The sequence below is a fragment of the Salvelinus alpinus genome, chromosome 27, assembly GCF_045679555.1.
Source record: "Salvelinus alpinus chromosome 27, SLU_Salpinus.1, whole genome shotgun sequence".
Taxonomy (NCBI): Eukaryota; Metazoa; Chordata; class Actinopteri; order Salmoniformes; family Salmonidae; genus Salvelinus; species Salvelinus alpinus.
The window spans coordinates 48,310,307-48,327,562 of NC_092112.1; the positions used below are offsets into that span (position 1 = coordinate 48,310,307).

General features: G+C 45.8%; 1 protein-coding gene across 3 annotated transcripts in view; it reads left to right on the forward strand.

Moving 5' to 3' along the window:
• Positions 1-17,256, forward strand: part of LOC139556677 (pleckstrin homology domain-containing family G member 1-like) — a 96,685-nt gene that overhangs the window by 60,094 nt on the left and 19,335 nt on the right. For 2 of the 3 annotated variants that reach the window (XM_071370914.1, XM_071370915.1), the window contains exons 2-4: positions 599-1,140; positions 15,203-15,303; positions 16,640-16,709. In XM_071370914.1, the coding sequence (XP_071227015.1) occupies positions 599-1,140; positions 15,203-15,303; positions 16,640-16,709 (713 nt within the window). Of the gene's footprint in view, positions 1-598; positions 1,141-14,877; positions 14,956-15,202; positions 15,304-16,639; positions 16,710-17,256 lie in introns of those variants that run through there. The other variant, XM_071370916.1, reaches the window with a different exon arrangement.

Genomic DNA, 17,256 nt, shown 5'->3' on the forward strand with positions numbered 1-17,256 from the left:
GAGAGAGAGAGAGAGAGAGAGAGAGAGAGAGAGAGAGAGAGAGAGAGAGAGAGAGAGAGAGAGAGAGAGAGAGAGAGAGAGAGAGAGAGAGAGAGAGAGAGAGAGAGAGAGAGAGAGAGAGAGAGAGAGAGAGAGAGAGAGAGAGAGAGAGAGAGAGAGAGAGAGAGAGAGAGAGAGAGAGAGAGAGAGAGAGAGAGAGAGAGAGAGAGAGAGAGAGAGAGAGAGAGAGAGAGAGAGAGAGAGAGAGAGAGAGAGAGAGAGAGAGAGAGAGAGAGAGAGAGAGAGAGAGAGAGAGAGAGAGAGAGAGAGAGAGAGAGAGAGAGAGAGAGAGAGAGAGAGAGAGAGAGAGAGAGAGAGAGAGAGAGAGAGAGAGAGAGAGAGAGGCCAGTTAGGCTGTGGCCTGGCAAGCTTGCCACTTGGAATCCAGATAGGGGAACTGTGGAAATATATTATTATTTTTTTACTTTGGGGGATAGTTGAAGCCTTTAAGCATTTTTCTGTTCTGTGAGTGTTGACATTCATTGCTCTGTACTGGATGAGAGGACAATGATGAAGGTCTCAGTTTTCACACTTTCCTTTTCTCTCTTCCTCCCTTCAGACGATTACACGGATGCCCTCCCTCCTCTGCCGGACATTCTAGACGCCGACTCGGTCCTAAGCTCCGTGGGCATTCCAGGTCGCTTCCGCCACTCCGACATCCGCCAAGCCCCCCTACGCTACTGCTCTGCCCACAGCATGGACTCTTCCCCCGACAGCGGCGAGCGTCCAATCAGCTACGGCTCCACCTCTTCCTCCGCCTCCTCCCGGGACAGCCACTGCTCACTGGGCAGCCGCTCCACCTTAAGCCCCTCCTCTCATTGTCATCCCGCTTCGAACCGCGACCTGGACTCCGGGGCGATCCGGTTGGAGCTGGTTCCAGCCAGGCAGTTGGGGTGTGGGGATGAGGAGGAGAGGAAGGATGGCAGGACAGAGACTGGGAGAGAGATGGTTAAACATGGGTCTGCACAGACCCCAGAGTCAGACACAGAGGATGGGGAGATGTCCACCCCGGGGCCAAGGGTGCAGTATGTGGACAGGGTGGTTCAGGAAATACTGGACACTGAAAGTACCTACGTACAGGACCTGCGCAGCATTGTACAGGTGAGGAACATGGTACCACACAACCACTGGAAAGATACACCAGCTATCTCAGCAGGATAGCACATACAGTATAAGACTAACTGGCATGGTACAGATAGCATAGTAAAGAAGAATATTACAGAACATACTATCATACTAGTCAGGACCTGTGTAAGAAAGAACACGAGTCAAGATGGGTGAGTGTGAGGTCCACAGACAACACCCATATCCTGGTACACAGGAGTAGTTAACTCGGGTTACTATTTCAGGGGGGAACATAAAAATGGGAGGATTTCAATTACTAGTTTGGAGTTGACAGTCAGAGACCTCTCCTAGTGTTTCTCCTGCAGGGATTTCCTGCCACACGTGACACAAACACCTTGTTGCCGGCCTGGCGTCCCTCTTTCTCTGTCTCTGTAGCTCTTAACAGGGTCACTTGTGTGTACGGGTGGGGTTAGGCAGGGTAACCCGACACTCTGCTTGTCCAACTGTTTTACACACGCACACACACTGCTGACAACGACTATGTTTGAACTGCAAATACACATTCATACTGATATACACCCGCCCGGTGCCTTTAAATGTGTTTCTGTCTCTGTGTTAAAAGAAATGTATGGTTGGAGTAAAGAGGGGAGTGTGTGCGGGTATTAAATTATATGTCTCAGGAAGGGCTCTGATACACAATATAATTTAGTGCGTGACCATCCCTGTTCATGTGTATGTGAAAGTAGGGCAAACATTGGCATTAAAGAAGATTCATATCAGGCCCAGTTTGTTGATCCAATATGATACTGAACAGATGAAACGTGAGTGTGACACAGTAATGTGGGGCTGAGTTCTCTCCCCCATCGTCCCTGTCCTTTCCTTCTCTCCCCCATCATCCCACTTCCTCTCTTCCTCTCCTGGTCTGAGTCGAGACTGGTGAAGTATGGGGTAGGGGGGGGTAGCAGGGTCATAGGCGGAACGGTTGTCGTCTATAAGAGGTCCCATCCAGCAGGAAACCCTTTCAGAAAGAGAGGAATAAGGGATTGAGGGGAGGGGAGGGGAGGGGAGGGGGTGAGGGAGGAGGATGAGAGTTTGTTTGAAGGAAAAGTCTGCTCCCCCCCCCCCCCCCATTCCCCCTACCCTATCTGTAACGGCAGCCTTCCCTCTCTTCACTAGAAGAGGGGGTGAAACAGGGATCAGACCAACACGCAGCGTAGCCAGTGCTCAACATGTTTAATACGACCGATAAACGTGAACACTTAACAAATACAAAATAATAAATCTGGCAAACCGATACAGTCCTAGCTGGTGCAGTGAAAACACAAAGACAGGAAACAACCACCCACAAATCCCCAACACAAAACAAGCCACCTATATATGATTCTCAATCAGGGACAACGATTGACAGCTGCCTCTGATTGAGAACCATATTAGGCCGAACACAGAAACAGACAAACTAGACACACAACATAGAATGCCCACCCAGCTCACGTCCTGACCAACACTAAAACAAGCAACACACATAAGAACTATGGTCAGGACGTGACACTATCCCTTCTCCCTCCGTTCAGGGTGAGGAGAAGAGGAAAGGGGGAGAGAACGGTGCTGTAGGAAGAGGGATTAAGAGCTGTGATAACAATGTCTAAAGTAGGTTAGCTAAACACTGAGCAGAGCTGAGGAGCACCACTTTAACTTCTTATGGCTGCAGGGCGGTGCCGGTACACTTATGACAACAGCCCATCCAAGTGCAGGGCGTGAAATTCAAAATATATTTTTTAGAAATATTTAACTTTCACACATTAACAAGTCCAATACAGCAAATGAAAGATACACATCTTGTGAATCCAGCCAACATGTCCGATTTTTAAAATGTTTTACAGCGAAAACACCACGTATATTTATGTTAGCTCACCACCTAATACAAAAAAGCACAGACATTTTTCACAGCACAGGTAGCTTGCACAAAACCAACCTAACTAACCAAGAACCAACCAAACTAACCAAGAAACAACTTCATCGGATGACAGTCTTATAACAAGTTATACAATAAATCTATGTTTTGTTCGAAAAATGTGCATATTTGAGGTATAAATCATAGTTTTACATTGCAGCTACAATCGGAAATAGCACCGAAGCAGCTAGAACAATTACAGAGACCAAATTGAAATACCTAAATACTCATCATAAAACATTTATGAAAAATACATGGTGTACAGCAAATTAAAGACAAACATCTTGTGAATCCAGCCAATATTTCCGATTTTTTAAGTGTTTTACAGCGAAAACACAATATAGCATTATATTAGCTTACTACAATAGCCAACCACACAACAGCATTGATTCGTTAGGCACGTTAGCGATAGCGAATAAACCAGCAAAAGATATTAATTTTTTCACTAACCTTCTCAAACTTCATCAGATGACAGTCCTATAACATCATATTACACAATACATATATGGTTTGTTCGAAAATGTGCATATTTAGCGGCACAAATCGTGGTTATACAATGTGAATACTAGGCAAAATGCAATAACAATGTCCGGAGAAATCTTGGAGAGGCACCTAATCTAATCAAATAACTATTCATAAACGTTACTAAAAAATACATGTTGGACAGCAAATTAAAGATAGCTTAGTTCTTAATGCAATCGCCGTGTTAGAATTCTAAAAATAACTTCATTACGACATGCAGCTTACGTTATGGCGAGAGAGTGCCCAAAATCTGGGCGCAAACTAATAGTACACATGTTCGACAGATATATGAAATAACATCATAAATGGGTCCTACTTTTGATGATCTTCCATCAGAATGTTGTACAAGGGGTCCTTTGTCGGGAACAATCGTTGTTTAGTTTTAGAATGGCATTTTTCCCTCTTGAATTAGCAAGCACACTAGCCAAGTGGCGCGAAGCTCTCCTTCCTGAACAAATGCAGAGAACGCAACACGCCTAACCTCCCGAAAAAATGTCAATAATATGATACAACTATATTGAAAAATCATACTTTACGATGACATTGTCACATTTATCAAATAAAATCAAAGCCGGAGATAGTAGCCGTCTATAACGACAGCTTTTCAGAAGGCAATCCCCGGTTCCTTCTCGCGTCTTCCAGAAAACACGAAATTGGTGTCACGTCATGCCAAGAGCTCTTATTCGACCTCAGATCAAGCTATACACTCAATTTCTTCTCTCCCTGCCTATTGACATCTAGTGGAAGGCGTATGAAGTGCATGTATACTAATACATATCAAGCAAATGAATAGGGATGCCCTGGAACAGAGCATCGATTTCAGATTTTCCACTTCCTGTCAGGAAGTTTGCTGCAAAATGAGTTCTGTTTTACTCACAGATATAATTCAAACGGTTTTAGAAACTAGAGTGTTTTCTATCCAATAGTAATAATAATATGCATATTGTACGAGCAAGAATTGAGTACGAGGCCGTTTGAAATGGGCACCTTTCATCCAAGCTACTCAATACTGCCCCTGCAGCCCAAAGAAGTTAAAGACGTATACTCCCCTTATTAAGACCTGTATTCCTCAATGAACTACTCAATGACCCCCTTAGCAGATCTATGGGGCAGGACACCCACTCTTCCACTACACTTTTAGACACTTTTAGACAGGAACATAATTTTTCACCCCTTCATTTCAATATTTGTCAACCCTCCCAACGCTTACTGCTATTAACCCTTTGACGAGTACAATCACATATTTGTGATCTTTGTTGAGTGGTCCCTGCAGCGTACCATCGCAACTATGTCATTGGAAAAGTAGCAACAGAACGTATGATGCATCAAATGCGTCTAAACAACATTCTTGTCTGAAAAGCACCTAAACAAAGTTTTGTACTGATGGGAAATAAAGGTCTTCACAACTTTATTCCTCAATTTCATGTTTTATTGTAAAAGATAAATGCGAACTTCATCATCCAAGCATTACACGGAACACATCCACAGCCAAACTCATTCCATAAGCCAGTCTAAATAACACGTTGTGATGACAAAAAAACAGCAGCTAAATTCTTTGATGGCAGCCATGTTTGTTTATGTTTGACAAGTGAAAACTCCCTAATCCCAGAATGCTGTTCACTATGACGCAAATTAACAAAGTCAAAGTCAAAGATGGCTGTGCCCATTGCATGAGAAATATTAACTTAGTTTGGCCACTTTTTAGCATATTATAAATATTTGATCAAATCAAGCTTTATTTATACAGCACATTTCAGACATGGAATGCACGACAATGTGCTTCACAGGAAAAAACGAATATTTTTACTACACACCAAACATAAGAGGATAAAAAACTGAAACATAACAATAAAAACTGAACAACTAAAACACCCTTAGGAAAAGCAAAGCTAAAAGGTGTATTTTAAATATGTCCACAGTTTCGGGCCCCCTCAGATTGTTATGCTGGTGAATGAGGACCCAAAAGCGACGTAATAGAAACAGAGTCTTTATTCCAGTCTTAAACAAACAATGATTCTCCTGGATATTATCAAAGGTAAATCCAAAACAGGAAACTGAAATCCTCTCGTCAGTAGAGAGGAACGACTGGAGACGCGACCACAGACTGCAGGTCGCTTCAGGAAGGCACAGGCCGTAGCTGACATAGACACCTGCTCACACGCAGCATCTGAAGAAGGCAAAAACACGACAGGGCGGAACAAGGACACAGAACAGCAAACATCAAACAAGAATCCGACAAGGACAGAAGCGGAAAACAGAGGGAGAAATAGGGACTCTAATCAGAGGGCAAAATAGGGGACAGGTGTGAAAGAGTAAATGAGGTCGTTAGGAGAATGAGAAACAGCTGGGAGCAGGAACGGAACGATAGAGAGAGAGAGCGGGAGAGGGAGAGAGGGAGGAGAAGAGAGAGGGATAGAAAGAGGGAAAGAACCTAATAAGACCAGCAGAGGGAAGCACAGGGACAAGACATGATGATCAAAGACAAAACATGACAGTACCCCCCCACTCACCGAGCGCCTCCTGGCGCACTCGAGGAGGAACCCTGGCGGCAACGAAGGAAATCATCAATCAACGAACGGTCCAGCACGTCCCGAGATGGAACCCAACTCCTCTCCTCAGGACCGTAACCCTCCCAATCCACTAAGTACTGGTGACCACGTCCCCGAGAACGCATGTCCATGATCCTCCGTACCTTGTAAATAGGTGCGCCCTCGACAAGGACGGGGGGGGGGGAGGGAAGACGAACGGGGGCGCGAAGAAAAGGCTTGACACAAGAGACATGGAAGACAGGGTGGACGCGACGAAGATGTCGCGGAAGAAGCAGTCGCACAGCGACAGGATTGACGACCTGAGAGACACGGAACGGACCAATGAACCGCGGAGTCAACTTGCGAGAAGCTGTCGTAAGGGGAAGGTTACGAGTGGAAAGCCACACTCTCTGACCGCGACAATACCTAGGACTCTTAATCCTACGTTTATTGGCGGCTCTCACAGTCTGCGCCCTGTAACGGCAAAGTGCAGACCTGACCCTCCTCCAGGTGCGCTCACAACGTTGGACAAAAGCCTGAGCGGAGGGAACGCTGGACTCGGCGAGCTGGGACGAGAACAGAGGAGGCTGGTAACCAAGACTACTCTGAAACGGAGATAGCCCGGTAGCAGACGAAGGAAGCGAGTTGTGAGCGTACTCAGCCCAGGGGAGCTGTTCTGCCCAAGACGCAGGGTTTCGAAACGAAAGGCTGCGTAATATGCGACCAATCGACTGATTGGCCCTTTCTGCTTGACCGTTAGACTGGGGATGAAACCCGGAAGAGAGACTGACGGAAGCACCAATCAAACGACAGAACTCCCTCCAAAACTGTGACGTGAATTGCGGGCCTCTGTCTGAAACGGCGTCTAACGGGAGGCCATGAATTCTGAACACATTCTCAATGATGATTTGTGCCGTCTCCTTAGCGGAAGGAAGCTTAGCGAGGGGAATGAAATGTGCCGCCTTAGAGAACCTATCGATAACCGTAAGAATCACAGTCTTCCCCGCAGACGAAGGCAGACCGGTAATAAAGTCTAAGGCGATGTGAGACCATGGTCGAGAAGGAATGGGAAGCGGTCTGAGACGACCGGCAGGAGGAGAGTTACCTGACTTAGTCTGCGCGCAGTCCGAACAAGCAGCCACGAAACGGCGCGTGTCCCGCTCCTGAGTAGGCCACCAAAACCGCTGGCGAATAGAAGCAAGCGTACCCCGAACGCCGGGGTGGCCAGCTAACTTGGCAGAATGAGCCCACTGAAGAACAGCCAGACGAGTAGAGACAGGAACGAACAGAAGGTTACTAGGACAAGCGCGCGGCGACGCAGTGTGAGTGAGTGCTTGCTTTACCTGTCTCTCAATTCCCCAGACAGTCAACCCGACAACACGCCCTTCAGGGAGAATCCCCTCGGGGTCGGTAGAAGCCACAGAAGAACTAAAGAGACGGGATAAGGCATCAGGCTTGGTGTTCTTATTTCCCGGGCGATAGGAAATCACGAACTCGAAACGAGCGAAAAACAACGCCCAACGAGCTTGACGTGCATTAAGTCGTTTGGCAGAACGGATGTACTCAAGGTTCTTATGGTCAGTCCAAACGACAAAAGGAACGGTCGCCCCCTCCAACCACTGTCGCCATTCGCCTATGGCTAAGCGGATGGCGAGCAGTTCGCGGTTACCCACATCATAGTTGCGTTCCGATGGCGACAGGCGATGAGAAAAGTAAGCGCAAGGATGGACCTTATCGTCAGACTGGAAGCGCTGGGACAGAATGGCTCCCACGCCCACCTCTGAAGCGTCAACCTCGACAATGAATTGTTTAGTGACGTCAGGAGTAACAAGGATAGGGGCGGATGTAAAACGCTTCTTGAGGAGATCAAAAGCTCCCTGGGCGGAACCGGACCACTTAAAGCAAGTCTTGACAGAAGTCAGAGCTGTGAGAGGGGCAGCCACTTGACCGAAATTACGAATGAAACGCCGATAGAAATTAGCGAAACCGAGAAAGCGCTGTAACTCGACACGTGACTTAGGAGCGGGCCAATCGCTGACAGCCTGGACCTTAGCGGGATCCATCTGAATGCCTTCAGCGGAAATAACAGAACCGAGAAATGTGACAGAGGAGACATGAAAGGCGCACTTCTCAGCCTTCACGTAGAGACAATTCTCTAAAAGGCGCTGGAGTACACGTCGAACGTGCTGAACATGAATCTCGAGTGACGGTGAAAAAATCAGGATATCGTCAAGGTAAACGAAAACAAAGATGTTCAGCATGTCTCTCAGTACATCATTAACTAATGCCTGAAAGACAGCTGGAGCATTAGCGAGACCGAACGGCAGAACCCGGTATTCAAAATGCCCTAACGGAGTGTTAAACGCCGTTTTCCACTCGTCCCCCTCTCTGATGCGTACGAGATGGTAAGCGTTACGAAGGTCCAACTTAGTAAAGAACCTGGCTCCCTGCAGAATCTCGAAGGCTGACGACATAAGGGGAAGCGGATAACGATTCTTAACCGTTATGTCATTCAGCCCTCGATAATCCACGCAGGGGCGCAGAGTACCGTCCTTCTTCTTAACAAAGAAAAACCCCGCTCCGGCGGGAGAGGAAGAAGGCACCACGGTACCGGCGTCGAGAGAAACAGACAGATAATCCTCGAGAGCCTTACGTTCGGGAGCCGACAGAGAGTATAGTCTACCCCGAGGGGGAGTGGTCCCCGGAAGGAGATCAATACAACAATCATACGACCGGTGAGGAGGAAGAGAGTTGGCTCTGGACCGACTGAAGACCGTGCGTAGATCATGATATTCCTCCGGCACTCCTGTCAAATCACCAGGTTCCTCCTGAGTAGAGGGGACAGAAGAAACAGGAGGGATAGCAGACATTAAACACTTCACATGACAAGAAACGTTCCAGGATAGGATAGAATTACTAGACCAATTAATAGAAGGATTATGACATACTAGCCAGGGATGACCCAAAACAACAGGTGTAAAAGGTGAACGAAAAATCAAAAAGGAAATGGTCTCACTGTGGTTACCAGATACTGTGAGGGTTAAAGGTAGTGTCTCACATCTGATACTGGGGAGAGGACTACCATCTAAGGCGAACATGGGCGTGGGCTTCCCTAACTGTCTGAGAGGAATGTCATGTTTCCGAGCCCATGCTTCGTCCATAAAACAACCCTCAGCCCCAGAGTCTATCAAGGCACTGCAGGAAGCAGCCGAACCGGTCCAGCGTAGATGGACCGACAAGGTAGTACAGGATCTTGATGGAGAGACCTGAGTAGTAGCGCTCACCAGTAGCCCTCCGCTTACTGATGAGCTCTGGCCTTTTACTGGACATGACATGACAAAATGTCCAGCAGAACCGCAATAGAGGCAAAGGCGGTTGGTGATTCTCCGTTCCCTCTCCTTAGTCGAGATGCGAATACCTCCCAGCTGCATGGGCTCAGTCTCTGAGCCGATGGGAGGAGATGGTTGAGATGCGGAGAGGGGAAACACCGTTAACGCGAGCTCTCTTCCACGAGCTCGGTGACGAAGATCTACCCGTCGTTCTATGCGGATGGCGAGTGCAATCAAAGAGTCCACGCTGGAAGGAACCTCCCGGGAGAGAATCTCATCCTTAACCTCAGCGTGGAGTCCCTCCAGAAAACGAGCGAGCAACGCCGGCTCGTTCCAGTCACTGGATGCAGCAAGAGTGCGAAACTCTATAGAGTAATCCGTTATGGATCGATCACCTTGACATAGGGAAGCCAGGGCCCTGGAAGCCTCCTTCCCAAAAACTGAACGATCAAAAACCCGTATCATCTCCTCCTTAAAGTTCTGATAAACGTTAGAACACTCAGCCCTTGCCTCCCAGATAGCTGTGCCCCACTCCCGAGCCCGACCAGTAAGGAGTGATATGACGTAAGCGATCCGAGCTCTCTCTCCTGAGTATGTGTTGGGCTGGAGAGAGAACACAATATCACACTGGGTGAGAAAGGAGCGACACTCAGTGGGCTGCCCAGAGTAACATGGTGGGTTATTAACCCTAGGTTCCGGAGACTCGGAAGACCAGGAAGTAGCTGGTGGCACGAGACGAAGACTCTGAAACTGTCCTGAGAGATCGGAGACATGAGCGGCCAGGGTCTCAACGGCATGACGAGCAGCAGACAATTCCTGCTCGTGTCTGCCGAGCATTGCTCCCTGGATCTCGACGGCAGTGTTGCGAGAATCCGTAGTCGCTGGGTCCATTCTTGGTCGGATTCTTCTGTTATGCTGATGAATGAGGACCCAAAAGCGACGTAATAGAAACAGAGTCTTTATTCCAGTCTTAAACAAACAATGATTCTCCTGGATATTATCAAAGGTAAATCCAAAACAGGAAACTGAAATCCTCTCGTCAGTAGAGAGGAACGACTGGAGACGCGACCACAGACTGCAGGTCGCTTCAGGAAGGCACAGGCCGTAGCTGACATAGACACCTGCTCACACGCAGCATCTGAAGAAGGCAAAAACACGACAGGGCGGAACAAGGACACAGAACAGCAAACATCAAACAAGAATCCGACAAGGACAGAAGCGGAAAACAGAGGGAGAAATAGGGACTCTAATCAGAGGGCAAAATAGGGGACAGGTGTGAAAGAGTAAATGAGGTCGTTAGGAGAATGAGAAACAGCTGGGAGCAGGAACGGAACGATAGAGAGAGAGAGCGGGAGAGGGAGAGAGGGAGGAGGAGAGAGAGGGATAGAAAGAGGGAAAGAACCTAATAAGACCAGCAGAGGGAAGCACAGGGACAAGACATGATGATCAAAGACAAAACATGACACAGATTCTCTATATTTTGGTCACATTCCTAATATGTGATTAATCATTTAGTTCAGAATCTAAAATAACACCTAGGTTTTTTACAAATCTTCTATGTACTTGTTACAGTGTATACAAGAACCGGAGCACCTGACTTGACAAGTCGTTTACAGTTTTTGACTAAACACAAAGCAAATCAAATGTTATCACCTCACAGATCATCACCCCAAACACAAGCCTACTCCCTACACTAACCGTACTGCGAAAGCTAAACACGGTTGCCAGATATGGTTTAATCATTTTAGGGGGGCTTGTGGGGGGGTTATTTTCATTTGTGGGGGGGTTTCAAGTACATGGGAGGTAGAGATGTGGGAAGGTATCGTGGGGGGATATCATGCAGGAAATATTACGATGATGGGGGATTTATCAATAAATGGACGGCAAACAAAGGAGAAGTTTATAAGTTAAATATAAATAAAACACCTGGAAAGGGGGGTCTGAGCTGGCAACCCTTAGGTACCATAGTTACAATGTGACGCCTTGTTCAAAACAACTGGGAACTCGGAAATCTCAGACTTCAGTGCGTTCAAGACAACTGGGAACTCTGGAGGGGGGGGGGGGGGGGGAACAATCTCCGACTGGGAAAAATCATTTTAAACAGTGATCCAACTCAGAAATCCAACTCGGGAACTCGGACCTCTTTGTAGAGCTCTGACTTTCTGACCTGAAGATCATTGACGTCATGATTTGACCTCATATTTGACCTCAAATGTCTTGAAAGCACCATAAGTCAGTCAAGTGAACCATCCCTTCACTTTGTTTTGTAATAATCTTTGGTCTGACAGATGCTTACGTGACAACCAGAATGCATTGTATAATGTCAACAAACATGGCGCCACACATAGCTGGCAAATAGCTTAGCATTTCAATCAGCTCATCATAATTAGTACAACCTTCAAAAAAGTATTTTACACACATCATATGTATCCATTACAATCTATGCAAGAATCGGAATGCATGATTTGTCAACAGTACTTGAAAACGTGAATAAAACAGTAAATACATTATGCTCCATACATGCATACAGTATGTGGATCCTGAGTGGCACAGCAGTCTATGGCACTGCAGCACAGGGTTCGGATTCAATCCTGGGCTATATCACAATCGGCCGTGATCAGGAGTCCCATAAGGCAGCGCACAATTGGTCCAGGTCAGTGTAGGGTTTGGCCGGGTGTAGGCCGTCATTGTAAATAAGAATTTGTTCTTAACTGACTTGCCTAGTTAAATAAATTTAAATAAATGAAATTAATTAATGAAAAATGCTACTGTAGAAACGAAAACACGATATATCGAAAATAAGGCACTTACTTTGATTGGAACACACACATCCAAAGTTAATATTTGTAAGGAAAACAACAATAAAGGGCATGCTAGCCAGAAAATGCGCCAAAAATTATAATTCAAATAGCAAAATGATCCTTAGTATGACCTTTTAAAACAATTCAATATAGCTTAGTAGAACCCCCCCCCCCCCCCCCCATTTGATGTTGAACAGGAATTTGGGATTACACGGGGGAAATCCCTGTGCTTCTGGGAATTCTCAGCAGAGACTTTGCTATGTGAGGTTCCAGAAATGGAATATGGATGTTTGGAGTTAGCGTGTCCTAGTGAATTGGCTTTCACATGGGCGTATGGAGTGAGGAGTGTATCGGTGTGTGTTAGATTTGGAGAGATTGAGAGAAAGTGTATGTGAGTGTTAAAGGTATAGTTCACCCAAATTTCTAAATTATATACTGGTTACTTTACGGTGTAAGATAATGTATGACTACAATCCATGCTTTGGGTTAGTTTCCCTCTCACTGTTTCCAAATGCTAATGTTTTAGCATTTGTGGAACAAATCCCATTCAAGTCATGGGACCAATATTAGAATTTTTCGTGCATCCAAATCTTGTCCAAATATTTCAAAAGTATCTCAAATGTATTGTGAAGCTCAACAAAGTCACTTATAGATTATTTGAACATGATGTGTGAAAAATGCTAATATCGGTCCCATGACTTGAATGGAAGGAAAAAACGATCCCTTTAATGTGTAACGTGTAAGCAGTTTATATTTTGTTGAAGAAGCTTAGCTAGGAGTGTGTGTGTGTGTATAGCTGCTTGTGTGTCTGAGGTATGTGTGTTTAGCATGCTGTGGGGTTTTAACACTGTGTGTTTGTGTGTGTGATCAGGCTCACACTAGGCTGTGTTGATTGACTGGGTCAGGACAGGCCACATCTGTGACCCATGGCTAAAAAGTCTCATCTTACTCCTTAACCGTGGCCAATGACCCGAACCCAGCCCTAACCCAACCCTAAACATGATCTTGGTCCCCGACCGTGACTCCACCAACCACCATTATCCAAGCTGCAAGCCAAAACTCCAACCAAACTCTTACCTTCAAACCTGACCCTAAACCATTGCCCTGAAACCCCTATATCTGCCCATTCACCCTTAAATCCTCCATATGAACATTCACCCATGCTCTGTTACACAATGGTTCAGCCTGAGTTCCCCTCTGGGTGATTCTAGTTGGTTGTTTCTGTCACTACCCAGGAGAGGAGAGGATGACCTCACCAAACAATCTAATCTACTGGACAGGGTGCGGTCTTTACAGTCCTAATAACCAGGTCAGGATTAGAAACCATGCACACCAGCAGATGAGGGTGTGTGTGCCCTGTGTGTGTGCCCTGTGTGTGGGTGGTCAAACTCAGTGTAAGACAGCCTAGTTATTTTCTCTGCTGTAATGCAATAATGGCTTGCGCCCACACAGTCTGACAAGTCTGTTTTTAAAAGTCGTTACACCTCCATAAAGATCCATTTTCACTCCACGTCGTTTCAACATGGCTGGTCCTACCTGTTTGTGGTTAGGACAGCTGTGCAGATGCTGGGCTGATAAAGTGTGTGTGTGTTGTATTTCAAGTTGTGTTTGTCACATGCACAACTACAGAATATCAAAAATAGTATAGCTAATAATAAGAAAAAAAAACACAAAAAATAAGAGAGGAAACTAAATACAGGGTAAATTTACAGGGATACTGGAGTATTTGAGGTAGATACGATACAGTATGTAGGCAGAGATTAGAAGAATGTGTGTGTGTGTGTGTGTGTGTGTGTGTGTGTGTGTGTGTGTGTGTGTGTGTGTGTGTGTGTGTGTGTGTGTGTGTGTGTGTGTGTGTGTGTGTGTGTGTGTGTGTGTGTGTGTGTGTGTGTGTGTGTGTGTGTGTGTGTGTGTGTGTGTGTGTGTGTGTGTGTGTGTGTGTGTGTGTGTGAGAGGTAGAGGGGGGTGTTGACACAGTGTGTGTTTGAGGTGAGATGTAGTTTGGCTACTTTGTGTAGCCTGCAGGTATAGATGGTATCAGTGTGAGAGAATGTACTGTACACATCCAACGAGACAGAAACGAGACAAAAGAGAGATGAGTGGAGAGACAGGAGGAGGGAAAAAGTATGTGTGCGTGCATGCGGAGGAGTGGTGTGTGTGTGCGCGTGCACATCTGTGACTGTGTGGAGAGAAAGCTAAGATGTATAATCACCTGAGACCATCTGTCTCCGCCTGCATAAACACAGTACACAGTATCAGTTCCTGAGACAGTGCTCTACAAGCCTCTCACCAGTGTATCCTGTCCTATTGGCTTTTGGACACTCTGTAGGCCCGTTTGACATTTTGCTGTGCTGGGTAAACAGCCATCTGGATTACGCACTGAAGAGTCTGTAGGCGGATTGAGACTGGAGAAGTCAGAGAGAAGTGTGGCTGTGGGCCCCTTTGTTTTACTAGACAGAAACTCGGTTCAAGTGTGAAGTGTGTTTCTTAGCAGTGTTAAAGCAGATTGAATGTGTGAGCTGAATAAGTGAAGTGTAGTGGTCTCAAAGAGTTTGCGATGCTGTGGTTATTTATGAGTGGAGAGTGTGTTTTTGTCTGTGTGTGTGTGCGTATTCAGTATGTGTTTCATGGTGGGTTGGCAGGGTGATGCCAGGGAGCATGTCAGGCATACTGTCCTTCTCACATGACTGATGATGGGATATCCTTCGAAACACTTTGATGTAGGTGAGATAACTGATCTCTCTCCCCCTTCTCTTCTCTCTCTTTTCTCTCTCTCTCTCTCGCCCTCTTTCTTTCTTTATCTCTCTCTCACTTTTTCTAATTTCTATTCAACGTGCTTTATTGGCATGAAATATATTCTGTAATTGTATTCCAAAAATCAGTCCTTTTAAGTCAAAAATACAATTACATGAATTCACATACTGTACATTGTTTCTCCCCCAAAACATTTTTTCTCTCTCTCTTTAGGATTACCTTGAGTGTATCAGTAACCAGTCTCGTCTAGCACTGAGCTCAGAGGATAGAGGCGCTCTATTTGGGAACATCCGCGACATCTACCACTTCAACAGGTAAACAACAATCACCTACTGTACAACTTCAAAGAGGTAAACACACATACCTAAAACAAATATAGAGTGCAGTCTCCAAAGCATCTACTGAATGAAGATGGTTTGTGTCACCTGTCGATAAGAGGGTGGGGGGGGGGTGTGTGCTGTAAACTGTATCTATCTATATACACTTCATGGCCAAAGGCATGTGGGTATATACCCCTTCAATTTAGTTGATTCGGCTATTTCAGCCACACCCGTTGCTGACAGTTGTATAAAGTCGAGCACACCGCCATGCAATCTCCATAGACAAACATTGGCAGTAGAGTGGCCCGTACTGAAGAGCTGATTGACCTTAAACGTGGTACCGTCAAAGGATGTCATCTTTCCATCAAGTCAGTTCGTAAAATTTCTGCCCTGCTAGAGCTGGTCAACTGTAAATGCTGTTATTGTGAAGTGGAAATGTCTAGGAGCAGCAACGGCTCAGCCACGAAGTGGTAGGACACACAAGCTCACAGAAGGGAGCTGCCGAGTGCTGAAACGCGTAGCGCGTACAAATTGTCTGTCCTCGGTTGCAACACTCACTACCGAGTTCCAAACTGCCTCTGGAAGCAACATCAGCACAAGAACTGTTCGCCAAAAGCTTAATGAAATGGGTTTCCATAGCCAAGCAAGATCACCGTGCGCGTTCTCTGGAGTGATGAATCACACTTCACCATATGGCAGTCCAACGAATCTGGGTTTGGCAGATGCCAGGAGAATGCTACCTGCCCAAATGCATAGTGCCAACTGTAAAGTTTGATGGAGGAAAAATAATAATCTGGTGCTGTTTTTCATGGTTCAGGCTAGGCCCCCTTAGTTGGCCGCTGTCACAAAGATACACAGCAACACAGGGACAATGACATCATGCCCTACTCATGTAACTATAGCTACACCAGTTGGCAGTTATTACATCAACCAAGAAGAATAAGGGACACACGCATACACACAGAGAGGGAACATATTTCAATTCATGGAAGTGACTTTTTGTTCTGATTACAGCACCCTAGGACCTGATAATGTGTCCTAAGTTACATTTGTTTTTTTGTTTTTTAGAACATAGATCAATAAGGAGTAATTTGTATGATTTAATTAGGTGTGTGTGTGTGTCTGTGTGTCTGTGTGTCTGTGTCTGTGTGTAAAAAAATAAGACAGGAAGCTAAATACAAGGTAAATTTACAATGTGCAGGGATACTGGAGTATTTGAGGTAGATACAGTATGTACATGTAGGCAGGGATTAGAAGAAAGTGTGCATGCCTGCGTGTGTGCACGTGTGTGGTTGAGGTAGTGATATCCTGAAGTGATTTTGTTTTTCAGAGATCTGCTACATGACCTGGAGAAATGTAATTCAGACCCTGTGGCCATCGCAGAGTGCTTTGTATCAAAGGTACGATACTCTCTCTTTCTCTATTCCTCTTTCTCTCTATCTCTCGCACACCTTCTTTAACAGCCGGTTGGGAACCAATAAAAACTCCAAGCGTGCACATACACACACTGTCCGTGTCCGAATACTACATACTTAAACTGCATACTCATTTCGGAATTTGATCTATCCACAAGTTTCCCGTGTCCCATGATGCCTTGTGGGAATTATGGGTGTTATTTCCGGTTTGAAGTAAACAAACGTTTTCTTCATTCATTCATTCATGAAGAGCTTGCCAAACTAATAATGATGTGGGAACACAATGGTGGATGGATATCAAAAAGGGTAGTATTAGCCTACCTTTACCCTACGCAAATGATAGTTGGGAAGATGACGTGAAGAAGTGGCCTCGTATCACGTACGGTAGCATATTTACTTACTTTGTTGAATCCGTAGCTTGCGATGGTAAGGCGATGAGCAACTTAAAAAGTTTGGAGGCGTACCAATACCTACACAGTAACAAAGTTGTTCGGGTGTTATTGAAGGATGTTGGAGACGACCTTGTCTACCT